Genomic DNA, 23,869 nt, shown 5'->3' with positions numbered 1-23,869 from the left:
CCTACTTAAAAACAGAATATACTGGATACTGTCAGCCTGTTTCACGCCAAAGAATATTTCTTAGAGTGTCTTAATTTTTGTACAGGCACATATCTTGAAGTCTTGGCCATTGCTATTAAACAAAATTGTCAATAGCTATTAAATGCTATTGAACATTTCCACCGTTAGTGGCCAAAAAACACAGCTGATCTTCTGTGACTACAGAGGGGCATGTTGTCACTTACTAATAAAAATGAAAAGTATCATAAACTATATATACTTATATTATTTATGATATTATGATATCAAAGTATACTATAATAGTATATAGTAGATAATACAAAAATAACAGTGCTTATTACAGCCTTGTTATCAAAATGTGAAGTAAAAAAAAATCTAAAAGGTAGTATAAAAACAGTATGCCATGCACAAACAATTCTCGACAATAGCTGCATTCATGCCATGTCGTAATTACCGTAGTCTCAAGATGACAACACATGATGTCATGTTCAGTGCTATTCATGTCCTCAGACTGGGAATTATACGGTTCTATGGCACCACTATCAATGTCTAAATTAATCTGCAGCTTCCAGACAATTCCCATCTTACAAGCTGTAATAACGAGCTCTACGAGGACGTGACCGCTTTTTACAAGTTGAAATCACGTAATTGCGAGAACTGTGACATGGCCTAAACGCTCCTAATGACCGTGAGATACAGAGAAACTTAAATACACAATGTGATGAACTTCATTACGAACAGGTGTGCTTGTTAAAAGAGTATTCATGACAACTGATAGTGGCGGGAAACTAGAACAAAGTAAACTAAAAGTCCTTGAAAATGAAATGAATACTAACTAAACACGACAACTACATTTTACCGACCAACGTACTCTCTTCAAAATAAAAGTTTCAAAAGGGTGTTTTCGCAGTGATGCTATAGAAGAACCTTTGTTTTTCTTGAAGACAAGCTCATATTTTTTTATAATCTACCAACATTTTTGGGGACAGTGAAACATTTACTTACTGGAGAAGGATTTTTCTCCATTTCTGGTAAGATAGCATAGCAATTATGATGATTATTGTGTTCATTAATTATTGGGTGCAATGGATCGCAGTTGATCCGTGATGCGTACTGACTAGGCCCCACGGTTCGTCACGCATGAGATTCGTGGATTAACTGCTAAGTTTAATCATCATAGAGTAAATCATAAAGAGAGAGGCGCGTTTCAGACAGCCCTCGAACACCAAATTGATTATTCTTTTGCATTTACTTGCGCTTGAACGGACACATACACAAAAAATGATGTCAAAATACCCATCTCAGTAATTATTCTCTCGGTTATGTTATAAGTGAACAGTTGAGAAAGAAACCAGATGTGTGTCAGTATATTCGGTCCATGCATTCAGTCTTGAGAGCAGCCTTATATTCCTGCAGTTGTCTGTGTCATTAATGTTAATAAAATAAAATAAAACATCATCATCTACCATGTTTGAGAGAAAAGAAGATAGTGAAGAGAGCAGTCAGGAAGAAAGTGATGACGACAGCTTGTAGGATAAGTCTGCCGCATAAAGTGTACAAAGCAGCATCTCCAGGTGCTCCCTTGAGAACCAGACCAAAACAAGTTATGTGCAAGCCCTTGTGACAACTATCCAAAGTGACAACTAACCCCTGATGTCTCCCTTGAATTTTTTTATTTTTTATTTCCAGAGTGGATAGAATAATTGAGCTTACCTAAAATGGCAATAACCTCATCATCCTGAATAACTTCCAGCGATCCAGACACCACGAAGCAAAGAGTGTCCACACTCTCCCCTGCGTGGAAGATGAGATCTCCTGGAGCGCAGTGTGTGGTCTGGAACTCTACCGCCAAAGAGCGCAGACAGCCGTCACTGGCCAGCCGGAAGGCAGGGTGCTCGTTGAAAACCTGGCGGTTCAGGTGCACACAGATGTCTGCACGCATGTCCTTAGGACAGATGGACAGAACCTAACGAGTAAAGCAAGGAAACCTTGTCTTAATGACACGTTCTCTCAAACGTACTACATACTGTGTATTGATTCCAATAAAATACCAAATACAGTCACTCATTAGTGATATTAAGTGTCTAATTTAGATTTTGGCAACAGCAAAATAACAAAATTTGACATCGTATCAAATAGGGGTTTAGGGAGAATACTAAGACAAATACATCTTATTATCTGTAAATTTATATCTATAACTGTTTGTCTTCATACATTCCATATAAAGTATATATTCGAGTGGATTACACAGTCACTCTAAAATAACTGACTGGACCAATAATAAGGATTCATAAAAACAAAACAAAACAAAAAATTAGATATACTGTATATATATATATATATATATATATATATATATATATATATATATATATATATATATATATATATATATATATTTGCTGTCATCTGTATAAGTCTGATAAAAATAAGACATTGCAGCAGTGTAGGATAATTAGAAAAAATATAAGTTGAATGCGCTGACCAGAAATTCTGTGTGTGTAGGTATGAATATGTACAGTATGTGTGTCAGCGTGTGTGGGGTTACAGCATTAATATTACATCATTAAGTGCCCATAAAAAATTTGGTATGTACTGGACGCTTCATAAGCTAATGTTTCCATTATGGGCAGAAGCACATGCATGCGATTCAGTGCATGGAAAATATCTAATACACTTTACTTCACCAGAATGCAATTAAAACTTTGCAGAAACCAATTATACTTTGTGCCTCAGTCACCTGTACAGGATCTTTCTGATCAGGCCTATTCTATGTTCAAATTTGCCCATTGTCATATGTCAATAAATTTCTCACCCCACGCTGCATGAAAACCAGTTATGAGAATCTTTTATAAGTCTAAATTTAAACCAGGGGTTGAATAGATCTGCCATATTCCCTGAGGGTTGTGATGTCTCCTGGGATATAATGCAATTTCCCATTCCTCTTCTAGAATGGAATACAAAGGGGGTCTTATTGGACAAAAAGATGTTCTTCTTTTCTCCACCTTCACTATTTTTTTGTTTAACTTTTCTGACAGAATGATAGCATCCATCATAAAAAAAGAGCGTAAATTATTTCTCTTTAGTTCAGCATTTGGGATCACTGCCTACATCCAAATATCTTGATTTGGGGTCCATAATTAAATTAAATTCAGAAAGAGAGGATAGAGATTGCTCATGAGCCATTATTTATGTTACCACTATAAAGAATAAGGAGAAAATAATTAAACAATGACTTCCATTATAAAAACTCAATCCTTAGCCCACTGAACTAAATAAATAAAAAGTGTTGGTATTTTTAAAACGTGTCTTTCCCAGTCAACAAGAACTGGTGGAATCAGCCATGATTGCCCATGTCTGAAGAAATGAAATCTATATAGCCTAAATAATTCATAAATTATTCAGACAGTTACATTTAAAAAAGACCCCACAAAGAAAAGACACAATCCTTTTTTTTATGATGACATTTTTAGTGTGGGGTGAAAATGCCCCTCTAAATATTTACATGATTTTCAATCAAAACTAAAATATCCAAACTTTCCGTTACTTTTTACGCAAACTATATTTCTCCATCAATATTCAAAACAATTAAATAAGCGAAAATACCACATTTCCCTCAAGAGGGCTTTTGTACACTTTTTTTTGTACCCCTTTGTACCTTTGCACCCTTCATCTCTGCACAGAGGACGTGTTAAGTGCATCAGAAAGAGGAACAGGTTTACTCACCTTCTCTGTGTCTATGCCTTTGGTCATGGCCCATGTGGACACAATGTAGTCCATAACTCTCTCACTCAGTCCTTTAGGCACCTGATAGAGCTTCAGGAAGTCTCTCACATTGTTCAGCATCTCATGGTAGCGATTGGTGTTCGTGTACATCTGCTGAAAGATGGTGGTCACGTTTCCAAAGATAGTGGCGTACAGAAGAGCTGCAAATCAGAGAGGGGAGAGAATAAACTACAGGGAACTTTAGAAAGCTGCTATATATACAAATCAAAGGCTAGACTGAAGTGAGAGAGTATCTAAAAGTGAAGAGAAATGGGGGTGGTGAATTGCTGCTCGAGGAGAGCTTCATATCAATGCTTGTGGGTGAAATAGAGATTAGATGCAATTTGTATTAAATCACAGTAATATACTTTATGTCAGGGGTTTGATATGCTTCAGTGTTTTTTAAGTTCAGTGCCTGTTTGCCTGTGTGACCCAGTTTCCTAGCGTGTGCCAATTTGTTCCCTTGACTGTATATCCCATTCACCTGTTGCCTATTAATTAGCTCTGTGTATTTAAGTCCTGCCTTCCTCATAGTCAGTGTCGTCAATGTTAAGATGTGTTTTGTCCGTTTCCTAGAGTTCTCCTATGATCTATTTGGATTACAGTTTTTTCCAATTGCTAACACACAATTTTGCAAACTCGGCTGGTTTTATCAAAATACTTAAAACAATTCACAAAACCACACACCCAAACTTCATAATACCTAATATATAAATGTATTTATTTTTTCACCAAACAAGTCAGTTCAACATATGCACAGCAGATACATTTACATTGGACTGAACAAAAATATGCTCACAAAAAAAAAACAGTAAACTGAAAAAGATTGAAGTGTTAACAACTAACCATTGAGGTGTTTGGCCAGGTGGCACATGTATTGGCCAATTAGCTCATGTAGTGTCATTTTGAATGGGAGTGTTTTGAAATGGCAAACATGTGACTTTATGTCAGATTGTTGTGTCTTACGCAGAGAACCGTGTTCAGTGCATTTAAAAAGTGCCATTTTGAATTGCAAAATGTGTGTACAGCAGAAAATGTGTTTAGACTTTTGGAGACTTGAGAAGAGAGCTTGCTCTCTGTGTGTCAGTTTAAATAATTGTGCTGTGCATGTCATTTTAGTGTGTTAGCAATTGGAAAAAACTGTAAAGACTATTTTGTTTGAATCTCAGTCTTCGTGTGGTTCCTGGTAGAAGCACCCGTGACACCTATCTATCACATTTTCTATTAGCAAAGTAAAACCTGCAGCACTATTAAAAACATGATTCTGACTGACAGCTGAAATCAATAATTTAAATTATTAACTGTATGTATGCACATATATTTGGATAAAAGCTCTTTGCAAATATTTTCACACAAAATTCATGTTTCATCAATAATTTTACACTTTATGGGCCCTATCTTACACCCGGCGCAATGCAGCGCCAAGCGTGATGCAAGTGTTTTTTTGCTAGTTTCAGTCCGACGCAGTTATCATTTTCATATCCTGTGCCACGTTGTTTAAATAGCAAATGCATTTGTGCCCATTTGTGTGCCCATGGGCGTGCTGGTCTGAAAACGAGGTGTGTTCTGGTGCATTGTTGGCGCGTTGCTATTTTGAGGCAAAAGAAATAGACTGCGCCATTGACCAACTGAAACCTGGTCAATGGTGCAATATTTTTTTTTTTACACTCTGCTTATTAAACACACAGGGACGCACAGCAGCACACAAACATGGCAAATATTTAAAATAAAAGGATTACAATGTAAAAGATTATTATTGTGTACATAAACATATGGTGGAATCTGGCTTGTCCCGTAGATGATCTACTTGCGCACTTTTACCTCGCGCATGAGCAGTTCCGTTTGCGCTCTGGAGACGCGTTCGGTCTTTCCACTATCAAATTGGGAGATGAGACTCTTTGGTTTAACGCACAAGAAATTTGGTTTAACGCACATAAATCCCAAAACACACCCATTACTCATTATGAGAATAGGGACAACCCTTTTAGACCACGCACCTGGCACGCCGACCATTTTTCCCGTCGTTAAACTAGCAAAAGTGGATTCGGACACGCCCTAAGTGAACTTCCGCCGTGCGCTTTAGACCATGCGCTTAGATCGTTAAAATAGGGCCCTAGAATAGATGTGCTTTTACAAACTTAGGATATGATTTAAATCCAACTTAAACCACACACACAAACAGTAAGACATTTAAATGTATTATATTAAAATAATAAAATACTGAAATAAAAATAAAAAAGTATGTTACTATTATAATAATGCAGTAAGTATTATGTGTGTGTGTGTGTGTGTGTGTGTGTGTAAATATAATTTATATATATCAGACACAATATAAAGTAAAATGTCTATTTAAATACAAAAATAACATGTAATCAAACGTATTATTGGCTACTAAATATGTCAAATGTTTATTATTGGCTACTAAATATGTCAAATGTCAAAGAAGATTTCAAGTATTCACAGAAATCTCTTCCTTGCAACAGTCAGCTATGTACAGTAGTTCTTTAGTCTGCAAATATATATTTGCAAGCAGACATTAATTGGCAATATCCTCCTAATCCTATCCCAACTTACACCCGAGTGTTTCCATGGAAACACAGACCAAAATAGTTTCTGAAATCTATTGTTATTTTGTTACCAGTATGTTCTCAGAGGGTGGACAGGAAAATGGCTTAGACAGAAAGGATGATCAGCATCGGCAGAGAGGTAAGATTCCAGTGAAAACCGAGAGGTGTGGGTAATGCACTTTAAATCACATCAGTGATTGACAAGATCCCAGTCATTCAGAGAACAGAGCAGGGTCTGTGCACCAGTCATCCTTGCATTCACCCTCTTTTGACACGCATGCCAAAGACCAGCGGGAGCTCTATCAACATTAATGGTCTATGCAAACCAAAGCATTAATTGACTGCCCAATGTGAGTGAACGCAGGCTGAGTGATGATAATAGTGTTTGCACTCTAATGCAGCAATTCATTTCTAGCCAAGATACCAGTGATACAGATCAATTTCGAGCCAATGATTCATTCATGTGTCAGTCGTCTGCCTGTTTTTACTAGTGCAATCAATATAAATGAGCACAATAAAGGGTCATCAACAGCAACATATTTTAAACTTGCCTGGTAGTCTAGAAATATGCGCGTAAGACGAATACGTGCCAACCCACATGATAACACACACCTGAATAATATTCAACAGGGCAAAGACAGTGTCATTTATACACACAGGCAATTGCAGTACAATAAGTTCAGTTTTACATAATGTAAATATGTGTTTGATTAGTAATTAAGCAGGGATTAGCCAGAGCTTACAGTTAATTGATAGGGTTGTTTTTTCAGTAGCTGTGTTTACTGTTATTATAAAGGTCATGCAATAACATGATGAACTAGAAGAAAATGAGCCAATTAAATAGGAAATATCACTGCATTGCACAGACTATGCGAAAATTGCAAATTTAGAGCTATAACAAAAACAAAAAAAGAGAGAGAAATTAATTTTTGATACACTACCAATCAAAAGTTTCAGGTCTGTACGATTTTAGTTTTTAAAGAAATTAATATTTTTATTGTGCTAGGATGCATTAAATGAATAAAAAATTACAGCAAAACATCTGTAATGTTACAATAGAATTTAAAAAAACTTTTTTAAAAAACTTTTTTAACTTTCTGTTCATTAACAAATCTTGAAAAAAGAAAAAGTTAAAAGGTTTCCAGAAAAATATTAATCAGCAGCTGTTTTCAACATGGTAATACTAAGAAATGTTTCTTGAGCACCAAATCAGCATGTTAGAATGATTTCCGAAGGATCATGTGACACTGACGTCTGGAGTAATAATTACGGTAGCCACTGACTTTCATAGTAGGAAAAAAATACTATGGAAGTCAATGGTTACCGTCAACTGTCTGGTTACCAGCATTCTTCAAAATATCTTCTTTTGTGCTCAAAAGAAGAAAGAAATTCATACAAGTTGGGAACAACTTGAGGGTGAGTAAATGATGATATAATTTTCATTTTTCGGTGAACTATCCGTTAAAGCTATATTAAAAAATGCAAAACTATAAAAGATTTGTTTTTTCTTACATGAAACGGAAAAGAAGATATTTAGCAGAATGTCCAAGCTGTTTTTTTTTTTTTTCCCATTCAACAAAAGTGGACAGCTGTGGAAAATTGTCCATAAGCAAAGATAGCATGATGATTAGATTTGGAGGGGGAATGATGCACATGAAATTATGATATCACTCCATCTCTTCAGCTCTGTAGTTTTACTTGCTCTCAATGAGCATCAAGCCCCATCAATTCTGCATTACTTCGTATTCATGGCCTAATCAAATCTACTGAAGACATGATAGTGGGTGGTCCCCTCATGAGAAGGGTATATTATATCCCTATGGGTGTTGAATAAATGTTGATTGATGAAGTCAAAAGAATGGTTGCGTGTTAGCCAGACATCATTCCTCATCGTCATTTCTGGCACCATCGTTTTCATAAATGTCTTCTCTTCTCCACTGAAGCAGACATTTTCTCATTAGGTCAGGGTAATAGACAATTTTATGCCATTTTATGGGGCGATAATGGGAATAACAAAGGCCTTGCAGATGCATTTTTGATGATGGCTGATAGAATAAGAAAGAGTGGTACCGGGCTGGAGAGAATTTTCAATTGGACTGCATTTCTAATGGGATGAATGCAGAAGAAGGAAAGAGTCACCCTTGCCCTTTGCAATTACAGTAAAATGATACATGTGCAGTGGAGGATGCTTGCCTTGTGAAGTTTACTGTATTCAGCAAGATGGGTTTTGAACTGAGTGCATGTAGAAGGTCCACCTATAAAAAATTTGTCATGGGACCTGAAACAGCCCTGATTAAAGGGGTGGTATAATGCGCTTTTCACAAGATGTAAAATAAGTCTCTGATGTCCCCAGAGTGTATGTGAAGTTTTAGCTCAAAATACCCCACAGATATTTTTATATAGCATGTTAAAGTTGTCACTTTTTGAGGGTGAGCAAAAACACACCGTTTTTGTGTTTGTTCCTTTAAATGCAAATGAGCTGCTACTCCCGGCACAATGGGCGGAGCTTCAAGAGCTTGTGTCCTTTTACCTCACACAGACATGCACTGAAAAACTCAAAAACTTTTATAGCCTTTTATGTTCAAGTCAGAAAGATGGAGAGACTAGAGAAGAAGTGACAACATGTAGAAAACATTTCTGAATGGTTAGTTGGTGAATTTATGTAGCTTATGTCTAGTTATCTTCTAGTCATTGATTAGCATATTCTGTCTTGATAATCTATAAATCGTGTTCCGGGGGCGGGGTTTATGTAAATTCTAGGGTTAGTGATGTCACTAACCCGGGAGGAGTCTGTTGTAGTCCTTAAAAAGCAATTTCTTTAAAAGCAAATATCTCCCTTTGCTTTGAACTTTGAGCGTCGTAACTTTGCAGATGTTGTTTATGCTCAAACAGCAACATTACACACTAACTAAAGTTAGAAAAGTGAAATCATAATCAACCACCCCTTTAAGAAAATACTGTTTATTAGAATCATCAAAATATTCTAATTCTAATATTCCCAAACAAAGTTTCACAGCCCCTAGAGGTTTGTGATGGAACTGTAGGGTTTTGTTAGACTGGGTAAACCCAGCCTGATCTGCCGGCGATTTTATTTCACCCTGCAGCTCAGTCTGGAAACTTGTACATTTATCTCTGCTGCTTCCTTTACAAATTTGCGGGAACCAATCACAAACTGGCTTATCCACTTGGCGCGTTTGTCGGGTTTAATCCAATCAAATTCCGTTTCGGCTCTGTCCAATTCCTTTTAACCTCTCGACGATGCTCAATGGCTTCTTTTTAGCAAACAAATCGCTCGAGTGGGTGTAAATACCACTAACTTTCATGTTTTTTTTTTTGCATAACCTGCAAAAAACGCTAGATTCCATTGCTGCTTTTGCAAACCGCTGATCAACACGTTTGGTTACACATTTCCTGCCTGGCATTTTCGCTTTGCTCTGCAAAGTACGTCACCCGGATCGTTCTGATTGGCTGAAGGACTATCCAAATGTGTACATCATCACATGAGTCATGAACTATGCCCGTTGATCACGCCTCTTGTGCAGTAGAAAATACATAGCAGACTCCCCAGACCAATGTTCAATCTTAAAAGATTGTCTGGTGATGGGTTTTGTGAGATTTTGATATAAATGACAATGGCAAACCTTTATACGTACATAAAAACTGATACATTTTGTTAAATAAAGTACCTAAAACTAAAATAAAACATTACATTTAATGGTCATTATACAGAGATAGATAAATAAATATTTTTAACAACGAATTGGTGTAGAAACATAAGTATATCATCAGAAAGTATAAAAACAGTCTTAAAAATGTGCAATTTAAATGTTTGAATACAACTCAGTGCTGATGATTATTTCTGAAAGTAAAGGCTTTGTTGTTAATTTTTACATATTATTATAGTATTTATACTTTAATTTATATTTAATTTAATTTAATTTATATTTATATTTACTTAAAGGGTATACTATGAAAGCTTGTTTCCACCACAGAATAAAAAGTTAATTGCGACATTTTATCTCACAAATCAGATTTTTTTTTCTCAGAATTGCGAGTTTAAATCTCAATTCAGTTCAATTCAATTCAGTCTTTCTTTCCTCAGAATTGGACTTTATAACTCGCAATTACGACTTTATATCTCATACTTCTGAGTACAGAAGTCAGAATGGCGAGATATAAACTCGCAATTGCGAGATAAAAAGTCGCAATTATATTTCAAAATGTTTTATTCTGTGGCGGGAAACTTAAAGGTGCATTGTGTAATATTTAGGAGGATCTGTTGACAGAAATGCAATATCATATACATAACTATGTTTTCAGTGGTGTATAAAGACCTTACTTAATGAACCGTTATGTTTTTTATTACAGTACCTTAGAATGAGCCATTTCCCCTTACACTGAAATGCGCCGACATGTTTCTACAGTAGCCCTAAACAGACAGACGCGTTTCGTCACTATGTTGTTTTTCGTGCAAAGAAGCAAGCGAATAAAACACTGACACAATGATGAACAAGTAACAATAATATTCGCAATAACATACCGTTTTACTGAATAATTAAATAAACATAATTTCTTTATCTTTGTAAAGAAACCTCATTGCTGAACTGGCTACTCTCTGCTGTCTCAGACGACTACATCTTTTCCTGTCGGCCACCGTAACTTCTGTTGGTCGCAACTCGCAACCTCACCACTAGATGCTGTGTAAAAATTACACAGTGCACCTTTAAATAGATGTACTTGTTTTCAGTTAGAAGTAGCAATGTGTATTTGAACTGCATATCTTCACAAATGGTGCAATAAAATTGTGATATGTTTGTGGGGGGTTTTGTTGTTGCATAAAAGGTTAATTTGCAATAATTGTAGAAATCGTGAAATCATGATATTTTATCAGACAATAATCGTACAGTAAAAAAAAAAATCACATTTAAGGTACTTTGAAATTAGGTCATTTTTTCTTAACGTGCATAATCATGAACCTCATTCAATATCGTTAGTTTTTCTAAAAATATAGGCCTAAAATCTCAAGTCCATATATCTTCTTTTAAGGATGTTTAGATGGCCAGAAAGAAAAAAAGTGGAATCACAATGGCTGTCCTTTTGAACAATGAGCACAGTAAAGGATCTACACTAGGCACAGCGATTCCCAAAGGCATCTGGGTCACAGTGACAGTCTGTTCAGGCAGGTGTTAATAGCAACGGTTTTGATTCATTTAAATCCAGATCTTTCATACACTCGACTTTGCAAAAAGCTCAGTCTCAGAACGATTCCTCAGAGCGCCTTCACTCAGAGCATCAAATGAATGATTCATTGCTGCATTGAAGAGGTGGCGATCTCTGGGATGTGTCAGTGATATTAAGAGTGATGACAGCACTACAAAGCGAATCCCTTGTAATATCTCCACTGCTCAATTTCCAAGCTCTTATTAAATATTTACAGGGCTGACTCATGCGCTGTTCCAGTCAGCTGTGCTGCCCGGTGGCACAAAGTCATGAGATGCAACCCCGCAGAGTCCACACAAGCCCAGTGCGAGTAATTGTGTTGAACACATCCCAAAAAAATAAGCGCAGCAATGCAGAACCATATTAACAAGATTAGGAAGGCGATGACTTAATACATGCAAGTACAGTTGATCGTGCAGGGTCCCAGAGTCCCAGAGCTCCACTGTGTCTTTATTTTGCCTGTGAGCTCTGAGATGTATGCAGAGGAACTCAAATGTACTGTGTAGTCAAGCTTGCTATTCAATTCCTCCTCTGGCCAAAACTTTCACACACAGAAAAATATTGTCTGTGCAGTGTTTGCGATGTATTGAGAGACTGTGATGTACTGTTGGTAATGAGGCCATCCTATTAGGATTTAACGCAATGTAGGCCTATTATAGTACTAGGGGAAAAGTGCCATATTTTAGTGCACAATAGTGGCATTTAGGGCTTTAAGGTCTCAGCAGAGCTGAACATGAACGCGGTGTGGTGGCCTTCATCAGAATGGTCTGTTTCGCGTGAGTCTATCTGTGCCTCTTTGAAGTGACTGTGGGAACCGTAACTCTATGACAGCTTGATCGGGAAGAACTGAACCCCAGTGTCTTCTGAAAGCCAGGTGTATGCAGTCACCATACTGACATCAAATTCAGATCTACATAAGAACTTCTTCATGGAGAATAAACTTTATTATCATTAAAATAACTGGTTTAACCCTTCTAGTTTTGCAGGAGTCCACAGCATCTCTGGCTTATTTAGCCAATTGTGAGTTTGTTTATCATGCTTCTGCCAGAGTTTAACCATCATTCTGAGTATTAATGCAACATCTCAAACAAACAGTAGTTGAGCTAAGGAGAAAACATTTTCGCTCTCTATCAGGAATAATGATTAACACTAATTTGATGATGTTAGCTTAACCTTAATGGACTTAGATTAAAGGCCAAATTCAACATGTCGTCCCTCAACAGCTTTTTGTTCCGGAATAATGGATCTAAAGTATAACAATTGCAGGGACAATCCCCCTGGGGCAACCTGGGGTTAAGCACTTTGCTCAAGGGCATAATGATAATAGGGCCATGTGCTGCACTTTAGGCGGTAATGAGCATGTTATTCTGACCGAAGGGGACCAATTAAATCTACAATTTGAGAACGACCCTCTGCCGGCATCTCTGACTTTCATCCCTCATGCTACTGTCTATGAGAGGAGCTCTGTCTAAAACTTAGAGCAGAGACGATGGTTGACATGCCATACATTCATGCAGCTACAGTGGTCTACATTTAGTGGACTTGTCAGGGAAAAACCTTTATACTTTATGTTCAAATATACAGAGCTAAAGGCCATGTTCATATTTTTTAGCTCAAGTGAATGTGTGGTCGCTGTTTGCTGACACATCACACCCTAAAGCAAAGCACACACATACTTGCTAAATTCGTCCACATTCACTTAGATTCTCTTACTATTTACCTACAGTATCTACCTTACCTACCTACCTGTCTGTCTGTCTGTCTATATACACTATCTATCTACAGTACCTACCTACCTATCTGCCTGTCTGTCTGTCTGTCTGTCTGTATGTTTGTCTATCAATCTCTTCCCCAACTGCAGAACAGTGCACTCCCTGAAACATCTCTATAAATGTATATGTAGACAGATCTCAAAAAAAAAAAAAAAATGAAAGAAATAGACTTGATTGACTTAATTTTATTCAATAGTGCTGTTTTGGGGTCTTAAAAGAACAGAGAGTCAAACATTAAATGTATTTATAGCTGTGCACAATACACACTTTAAAAGTAAGGCCAAATGAGAGGAAGAAATGGAAGCTTTAGCGTAAGTTCTGCCAGGAAGACTCAATTGTTACGTCGCTTATTACTTTCTCATCTAACCAATCGTGTTCTAATACTCGTAGTATAAAAGATCGGTACTTACACATGTCTGAGTTCACAGATGCTGACACCAACATTCACTTCCATCCTCTCCACCACCAGGATGGTCCCTTCCCATACCTCCCAAGGGGTCGGCTGCACCCCTGCCTTCGTCTTCAGGCAGGAAATGCAGAATCCGTACCCTTGGATTGCGAGCTATGCCAAAGAACTTTATATCACAATACTTGCTTGCTGGGCCATTAATAAATGTATGCTTTGTTATGTAATTTTGCCTCCTGAGTCTTTCTGGTAGAACTATGAAAGAAGCCTTCAGTCATTACCAATGGAGTTGAGTGAGCTCCTTTGATCAATCTCTGTGCCATCAGCAAAAACAAACAAATGTGAGTACTAACCACCGTAACCACCATATTGTACATACCAATCAAACCACAGTATAACTTATGTATCTGTAAAACCCCACCAGACATAGATGGAAATTAAAAGCAGAAATACTAATGCGAGAATGAAATGAGAACTCTCAGATCAAACTCTCCCACTTAATGAAGATGTTCAAACACATTCTTCAAAGTGATATATAAACATGCTTCCTTTCAAGAAAAGATGCATGTGATGAGATATTTTCTGTCCTTTCTCTCTCTTCCACTTCTATTCATAAATCATCACTTGGAAAATGTTTGACGTTATGTGAGCCCGTCAGAAAAGCCCTGACTGACTGACCGAAACATGCTGCACTCCTCTCCCTAGATGTACAGACGTAATACTGCTGATGTAGTGACGGGTAAAGATATCTGAATAATGTGACTCATTGCTAATGAGGTTTATATTAGCATTCTTTCATATTGATGAGTCATCACCCAGAGATCTCCCTGAGCATGATTTATTCAAGAGGAGAAAGGAGTTGTTCCTTACACCTCTGCAGTAATGATCAGTACATGGGAAATGGAAGGTCCATCTGGAAGTAGAGGTTAACAGAGATTTGATCAAGTCATATATATATATATTTTTTTAAATAGCTAGAGAATCACATAAGAAATTTTCCCCAGAGGACAAAGCAAAGATCTTTGAAGCAAAGATTTCTCTGTATTATATAACAGTCTTGAACAAATTAATGAGCTTATTTAATGCACAGTCACAGCCAGGTCATCATACAGGCATGTCACTTTTAGTTTCCTATTTAATAAATAAATGTTATATACGCTTTATTTACTTTATAGGTGAAGAACATACTCGGCTCACTAAAGGCATTATGCAAATCAGGTAACGAAAAGGGAAAGAGAAAGACTGAACGACAGGATCATTTATAAATCTGCCACAATCAAGGAGTGGATGATCCCACATACTGTGCATATTGCTCATTTAGCTTACAATACTAACAAGCGTTGGTTTCGTGAGAGATTATAATGAGTCGTTAATTATCAAGATACTTTAAGATATTTGTGTACTTTAAGCTTAATTACCAGTGAAAGCAAAATAGTATGATAATAAAATCTACAGCATTGCAATCTTTCATTGTTTTGGCAAATATTGATTTACATATCAGCATGCATGGAAAATTCCTTCACTGACAACACTGCTGCCTATTAAGTCGGACTATGGGTAGTTATTAGTAAATAAAGTTCATGTTTTAGCACTGAAATACCACAATAAATTGCGGCAACTGTTTAGTGAATTAACTCAAAAGTATTTCTGATACGGTTCAGTCATTTTCAGCCCTTATAGGGCGATGACCCAGATGAGCCAGTATTTGTAAGTTAATGTAATGCTCTTGTGCTTGGAGGAATAAAGTCGGCTCAGTTCCAGCATCAGCCCAACAGGGATAGATGCCTTAACACACCCGGTCAGGTTTAGCAATTACTACAGAGCCTGGAGGCAGACACCATTTCTGTCCATCACTCTATTTCTCTCTCCCTGTGTTGTACTTCTCTCCTATATCATTTCAAATTCCTCCTCTGAACTTTGAACACTGCTATAAAGCAGGACAAACATATTTTGTCCTCTGATAGTATTATTAATAGATTCTAATAAGAAATAAAAACAATGTCAACTGCATTATGACAAAAGGTAATATGGTCATTAGTCTGTATCTTTATGACAGCAAGTTCTTGGCACATGACTATGACATTAGTGTCAAAAAAGCAGAGTGTGTTTGACAGTACATTCCTCCACAGCTGTCATACAGCATGCAGCTGTGACTTATGTGTGCTGTCATCCAGGTGGAGATATCTAGGGTTTGCTCATGAGCAAGTGCCACATTCACAGTCAATCTATCAAGGTGTCACTTAAGCTGAAGATTTATAAGGTCCACACAGCAGGGTCAAAAATTAACCAGGGCTCCAGGAAAAATGCTACCAAATGACCTAAATGATTCTATCAATTGTATCTGTAACTGGCTAGTGTACTGACAGTCTATCTGTAACCGACTAGAATATGTGCCAGTGTCCCCTGTCATTATTAGTTATGTTCCACACCTGTTCGTGTTTCATTGATTACTCCCTGTGTATTTAAAGGACAAGTTCGGTATTTTACACTTAAAGCCCTGTTTACAGATCGTTTCTGGTGAAATAGAACGGTTAAGATTAAAATTTGGACAGATGCTGCTGTCCCGAGAATTTTAGGTTTATTTCGCTTTCCCCAAAACCTCCAGAATGGGTGTATAGGTGCACTGGAACACTTCTTCCTAAAACGCATTAAACTTTCGTTTACAAAGACGTGAAACTCACCGAGTGGTCAGGGGTGTTCACTGATATGTTCACACAAAAATCGCTGCAAAATATGCTTTCCAACAGGTTTTATCGTAGTTTTTGTCCAACTCCATTGACTTGTATTGAATGTGCTGTGAGGTACGGTATTACTCCGCACGGAAACTGAAATGGGGTTGTTTTCTTCTTCTTCTTCTTCTTGTGTTTTTTTTTTACGGCGGATCGCAAACTGAAATGCCAGTGGTTTGCTTGCAAAGGTGCATTATCGCCACCAACTGGGCTGGAGTGTCTATTATTCAAGCTCTCAACGGAAGAATCTACGGGTGTAAGACGTTTGGAAAAATAGCTCCACAGTTTTACAACGAATGGTAAAACACCTGTTGGAAAGCATCTTTTGCAGCGATTTTTGTGTGAACATATCAGTGAACACCCCTGACCACTCGGTGAGTTTCACGTCTTTGTAAACGAAAGTTTAATGCGTATTAGGAAGAAGTGTTCCAGTGCACCTATACACCCATTCTGGAGGTTTTGGGGAAAGCGAAATAAACCTAAAATTCTCGGGACAGCAGCATTTGTCCAAATTTTAATCTTAACCGTTCTATTTCACCAGAAACGATCTGTAAACAGGGCTTTAAGTGTAAAATACCGAACTTGTCCTTTAAGCCCTGAGTTTTCCTTAGTTCCTTGTCCCGTATTAATTGTTATGTTAGTTGTTTGATGTATGCTCTCGCTCTTCATGGTAATTAAAAGTATTATAGTCATTCATTCCGTGTCCCGCTCCTTGTCCCTTGGATTATACGCAGCAGCCCGTAACAGCCTCCTCTGTGTCCTTTGAATACTGCTATAGAGCAGGACATATTCCCCTCCAATCCCTTTTCATAGACTCTCATGACACGTGTCCGGTATTAGATTGTAACTATAGCCATTTTTTATATTTTAAATTTTTTTGAAGTGAATGTTCATTTCTAAGACTATACGTTATGTTTCAATATCTTGGAATTCAATTTCAGAAAACTAGTTAATGCAACTGCATGATATTTTCTACCACAGCTGATGGCATTAGAAAGTGATGGCAAATTGACGTTTCTCTCTTCTGACCACCATTTCAATATCTCTATATTTTTTTCCTCTTTTTTAAAGTCATAGAAATGATTTGCTGATTTTATCTTTTGTTATTATAGAAAATGAAAACACAAAAATTCTTTGTAGTTTCCATTCACCACTATAGAACTTTACCCAACTATGACTTCTGGTTCTGAGAAGCCCGGAAATGAAAAGGGTTAATAGTCGGCTATTAGACATTGATTCAAATAAGTAATAAAAACGATATATACTATATATACTGTATGCCAGTACTGTATGCGGAGCACTCACTCTTTCTCAATAGTGAGGTCAGCAATCTCTCTCAGCTACAAGAACAGAGATTCACAACGTGTTCTCTATCTTCCCGAAACGAACCCTCCTTCCCCTGCTGCATTAAGTAACGTCCTCCTCTCTCTGCATCACAACAATCAATACGTCACCTCAGAGAGGCACTGAGTTCCCAAAAGCAGAGGATGCACCACAATAGTGTCTATCACTATCTGTCTCCCAGTAGTGCACGCTGGTTTGTACTCATTTTCAACTCCAGCTTTGGCGCAAACATTTTGCTTGCTCATTAGGCAATAGACTCAATGAAATATCTTGACACTTATCTATAGTTCACAATATCATCCGAAATAACCCAGGGACTTATGAGTCTCCAATTAAGATGAAATAATTTTACATGCATTTACAATGTAGTATGCTGTTCTTAAATTAGACACAATTTGAAAACAAACAGCTGTTTATTCTGTTTCTGTACAATATTGATTGTAGAATCAATATACCTGTCATTTAAATGGACTGCTCAAACCACGTATATGCAAGATCAATAAACTCTCTGGACCTTAATCTCCTGACACATTCTAGCTCCCACTTAAAATGCTGCACATAATGATGCATTGCATAATACATGTCAGCTATTGTCCCTGCTTGCTGTAAGACATGATGGGCAATCTAGTTTTTTTTTTCCCATGACATCAGCAGGGAAAAAAACCCAAATTGATTTAGCATAATACATGCAATCCCAAAATTTCTTTGCGAAGTAAACAACAGATGATCATCAGATGTGCGCATACAGGAGAGAATACTCATTTGAGTAATTATACATATTGTTTTCCCCTTTGGGTTCGTTTGCCCTTCAAATAGAACAATGAGCTTTTTGCCAGGTGCATTGAGAGTAGGGCTGTCAATACAACTTGTTATTTTTTGTACAATTAATTATATAATGAAAAAATAAATGTAATTATGTCCTGTAAGCCATGCTAAATCCCATATTAAGTAATGGAATGCCATTATATCATGCAATTAATTTAATTAAAGGTGTCATGACATGATAAATTAAATTTTTCTTGAGCTTTTGACATATGAGAGGTCTTTGTAGTAAAATATCCTGCAAGTTTCATAGCTTAAAACTTCCTCCTCATTATAAACAAAGCATTTATTTAATCAAGCTCCAAAAACAGCTTATCTGGATATTGTGGGATCTGGGACGTCACACGGTCAAATACATTTGCATAGGTCTTCCTCTAGAGCAAGACATCAGCTATTGGGTAGGGGTGGGTGAGAGTGTTTGGAATGTATATGTTGATATGTGTAGCCTAGTTTAAGTGTGGGTGGTGAATTTTTTTTTTGTGTTGGTATGTATATGGTTTTGAATTTGCAATGAATAAAGTTAATAAAAAAAAGACATTGGCGAATAGTTACACATCATAACACCATAGGCCCCGCCTACTATCGTTCAGTCGATTAACGGCTGACACCTGTCAACACCAAATGCGAGAGTCACGTCAAAAGCAAACAGATTATAATCAATGACGTGGTCTGCACTGGATAAACAACCCGTTCTCATACCCAAGGCGTCACTTTCAACCATGCTTCAATATCTGACGCTCAAAGCACCCTTTAGCGTCCATATGAGACGCATAACCCTACCACAGACCTAAACCTACCCAACCGAAGCGTCACATATGGACGCTAAAGGGTGCTTTGAGCGTCAGATATTGACGCTTCCGAAAGCGTCAGTTACATGACGCCTAAACCTACCCATAACCGAAGCGTCACATATGGACGCTAAAGGGTGCTTTGAGCGTCAGATATTGAAGCATGGTTGAAAGTGACAAAAAGTGACGCCTTAGGTATGAGAATGTGTTGGGATAAAGTATACAGATACGCGTTCAGTTTCTGTCGTACTCCACCCGTTGATCCTGTCGACAACAGGACAAATGGAAGAGTGAACGAACGTTCTCTTTGAAACAGAAATAGATCATTAAATAGATCTCTATACAGACCTGGACAGGAACAAGTGGATGGTTTATTTTTAATGCCGTTCTGAGTCGCGTCAGAAGATTAGATGTTTGTTCAGAGCATTTGATTGTAGATTGTTTTGTAAACAAAGCACAGTCAAGTCAAGTCACTTTTATTAGTGCTTTATACAATAGAGATTGTTTTAAAGCAGCTTTACAGGGATAAACAGGAACATAATAATTGAATAATGCAAAAAGAGATCAATTCTGCTGTAAAGCAGTGTTATTGTTCAGCTGATGTCAGTTGAGTGTTGATTCAGTTCCGTTCAATAACTGTGTAAAGTTATGGAATGAGTTCAATTCAGCTATAAGCAGCTCTGGAGAATTCATCTTCCAGCTCAGTTCAGTTCTCATCCAATAGTCTCAGTACAGTCAAATCAATAATGTTGCAGAATATTAAGCATCCCCAACTAAGCAAGCCAAAATGCGACAGTGGCAAGGAATCCAAACTCCATCTGTGACAGAAATGGAGAAAAAAGCCTCGGGCGAAATCAACTTCAGTGGGGGGACCAGTCCTCCTCTGGCCAAATGAAACAACATGGTGTGGTTATGATTACAGGCTGTATCACAAATCAGGTTGTAGATTGGTATCAGTGTAAAGGAGAGTTTGCAAAGAAACTTTTGTTGAAAGAGGAATCAGCCAACTCTATTGGACCTGACAACAGCTGCAAGGCAAAACGTAGGTAAACAATTTCATAATGCCCTGTCTGTAAATGATGGCTCTATATGGATAATGTTTTCAAAACACTAACTCACATGCAATAATGTCAGTAATCATAAGAGTGGCCGTTTTACTGACAAGCCTTAAGGATCCGAGGGTTAGATTGTGGGTTGAAAATAAACACATTTTCTGCGAATATTTTAATTTGTGTTTTGTGCAAAAACTTTATTAACATTATAAGTGAACCTCAAGTAACATTTTAAAATAAAAAAATCCATGTGAATACCCCTTTAAAATGTTTAAGTGCTTGGCAGCACTACTACTACCAGAAGAACATGGTTTCATGGGAAATGCAAAGGGAGAGATGGTAAAAACAGCATATGGTCAGTCAGTCAGCCACAGTCAGTAATTACTCAGAGACGGCAGATCAATAACTTCACAAACACAGGAATGGATCACTGTATTGCACTGAATGAACAAGCTAACACATCACCTTTGATTTGTGAATACTGCTGCTTATTGACATATGAAGCAATGAAGCAAAAGACATCCAACACAATACTGTGCAACTGGTGAGTGGAAATGGCTTTCCCAGTGGGGTGTTTCGGACATCTTGTCATATGTAACACATTTAAACTGTGTAACATGCCGTACATTTTTAAGTCTCCTTAAAATTATAGCTGTTAAAATAATGGTGATCTTACAAATCTAACTGTGCTTATTTCCTTTATTATTTATCATTGCACTTGTAAAAAAAAAGTACACTTTAGCATACTTATTAAAAAGAGTACTTATTACAGAAATATTTAAAAAATATACTTAAGAGAGAACTGAATATAATGTTTTCAGACACTTAATTGCATGTTAATTACAATTAAATGATTGATAATTTATATTAAATGCAATTAGCTGAACTTTTGATTGTTTTAGTATACTTTATACTGAAGTACAACTTTCTATGCAATTTCTTCTATTGTCTTTGAAATATGGTCAAAGTGTTTAGCCAAATGTACTAGCATTTAATGTAAACTAAAATATAAAAGGTTAAATTTTATTTATTTTTTATTGTACTTGTTACAGTGTAATTATACATTTAGGTACTGAGTAATATCAATTAACAACATGTACTTACTATATGATTAGGGTTTGTTTAGGGTTAGTTGCTTGTACGTACATGCAAGTACATGTAACATAAGTAAGGAGACTATGAAATAAAGTGTTACCTATACCATTAAAATATTTGTAATGACAAAGTTGAAATTGATCACATTTAAAATATATTAACTTCAATATTGAATAACACACCACAGTTTATATAATAAGATACTTTACATCTGCTTTAGGATGTTAGTCAACACATCAAAAATAAGTGTACTTTAAAGCATGACAAAAGATTATTAAAAGATTGATTTAAAATGTACTCTAAAGTAAAACTTTCAATTTGACAGTATTACAAAGTGCACTTTTTAATGTTTCAAGTGTACTTACGTGTGTTAAGAAACTTCAAAGAAATTTCATTAATATATTATCTGCAAGTAGTTTTTTATACTTTTAAGATTTGACGTACACTACAATTGCAAATTCAATACAATTAGGTGCACTTCTTTTTCACAAGGATTCTCAACATCCCTTTATGAAAAATCATTACATTACAAGATTACAAGCTACTGCACAGAGATACTTAAGCTTCTGAACAAGGCCAAAAGCAAAGTAACATAAACTATCTTCTCATATGCATGCTCATATTTGCTGTGGGGTTGTTAACAGATGCCCCTGTTGTTTGTTGACATGCTGAGAGTGAACAGACACTTGCTGACTTTAATGTCGCTTTACGAGATGTGATTCCATTAGACATAGATCTGTTTCCTCTGATATTGTCTGCTTCACTGAAGGCAAATGTATCCCCTGTGCTGACTGTAACAGTCCCCTACAACAGTTGATGCTCAAAGATAGCTCAAAAATGAGCCACTGAGGGTCATTACGGGTACTGTAGAGGTCTATGAGATGGAGAAACTATCATATTGGTGTACCAGGAACACATAAACCTTTGGAAAGCCCCTGGGTGAGACCATTACTGCTGACTGAACTGTACTGCAGTAGCACTCTGGTCACAGCCAAAGATTCAGAACCTATAAGACAGTGGTCACATGACAGTGTGGCTCCAAGGAGTCCTGATACACAGAGCATCAATTTCCTTAGTCAGCACACACCATAACTCTTGCACCGACAGTATTAAAATGTTGTGCTGCTTGGATTCTTCTGAACTACAGTCACACATGTGTCTTACACCCTAAGGTAACATGCTTGAGTGCATGAGGTAAAGAGAGGGAGATGTGGACCGGGCAATTTGTTATGCAATGTATGTTTTATTAATCAGTTCAGACAGGTCTTAAAGGAATAGCTCACGCAAAAAATGAAAATCCTAGTTTTCTCGACCTCATGTGATTCCAAACCCATTTGATGTTACTTTGTTTTCCAGTAGAACACAAATGGAGAATGACTGAAAAAAAACATACAACAATAGTTTATAGTGAGCAAAAATGACTTGAGACCTGGATCAGTGAATAAATCATTCTTTTGAGCTGCTTCTTTTCAAAGAACTGATTGATCTCATTCAAAATTCTTCTTCAGCATTGTTGTATGTTAACATAAACTATTAAAAAAAAAATTGAAAAAAAACAAAAAAAATTAGAAATTTAGAAATAACTGAAATGAAATCAGCTTAACTCTTTCCCCGCCAGCGTTTTCTTTTCTTTTTTTAAAGTTGTCATTTTTAATTGTCACCAAATTTTTTAATGGCCCACAGAATATTTTGTTGTATAAATATCTAAACAAGCAGTATATCAAAATGTTGGTGATCACATTATTTTACATATTATTATTGTTTCTGCTTCTTCATCGCTTGTGTTTTGATCTGGAGCTCATTTAAGCTCATTTAAAATATGAATAAATACTATAACAGTATAAATCATATTAAAATAATCATTCTGAAGCAGAATCAAAATGTCTGATTGATTTATTCACAATTCAGAGTTCGAATAACTGACAGCAATTTTCGAGATAACAGCTCACTGGAAGTGAACATATGCAGTGAATACAATCACTTAAATTTTGTGTTCCATAGAATAAATGTCATATGGGTTTGGAACAACATGAGTAATGAGGGATGAACTGTCCCTTTAAGGGCAGCAATTAGCAGTCCTAATTGCTCTCTCTCAGTCCCACAAAGATACATAGAACCTTAGCAAGCCTAGAAGCCCAGGATTTACATTTTAAAAAAGAAGAACAAAGACGATTTATACAACAAAGGAGAAGAACAAGAGTCTAAACTGTAGCTCTATGTTTCACTTAAATAAAAAGGGCCAGATCAGCACAGCTGGCTTTGCCATGGTGATTAGTCTAATGGTAATTCCACAGATCTAATATAAATCC

The 23,869-nt window shown here is 36.7% G+C and overlaps 1 protein-coding gene across 1 annotated transcript in view; it reads right to left on the bottom strand.

Annotated features, from left to right (window-relative positions):
• The window catches only part of kcnh5a (potassium voltage-gated channel, subfamily H (eag-related), member 5a), a gene marked incomplete at its 3' end in the record, with an annotated part of 89,754 nt that overhangs the window by 22,637 nt on the left and 43,248 nt on the right, over window positions 1-23,869 (bottom strand). Inside the window, exons 9-10 of the mRNA XM_079888382.1 lie at window positions 3,727-3,926; window positions 1,714-1,966 (exon numbers count right to left, since the gene is read on the bottom strand). Of these exons, the coding sequence (XP_079744508.1) occupies window positions 1,714-1,966; window positions 3,727-3,926 (453 nt within the window). The remainder of the gene's footprint in view (window positions 1-1,713; window positions 1,967-3,726; window positions 3,927-23,869) is intronic.

This window comes from Squalius cephalus (assembly GCF_949319135.1).
Source record: "Squalius cephalus genome assembly, chromosome: 12".
NCBI lineage: Eukaryota > Metazoa > Chordata > Actinopteri > Cypriniformes > Leuciscidae > Squalius > Squalius cephalus.
This window is presented reverse-complemented; position numbering and strand designations above follow the sequence as displayed.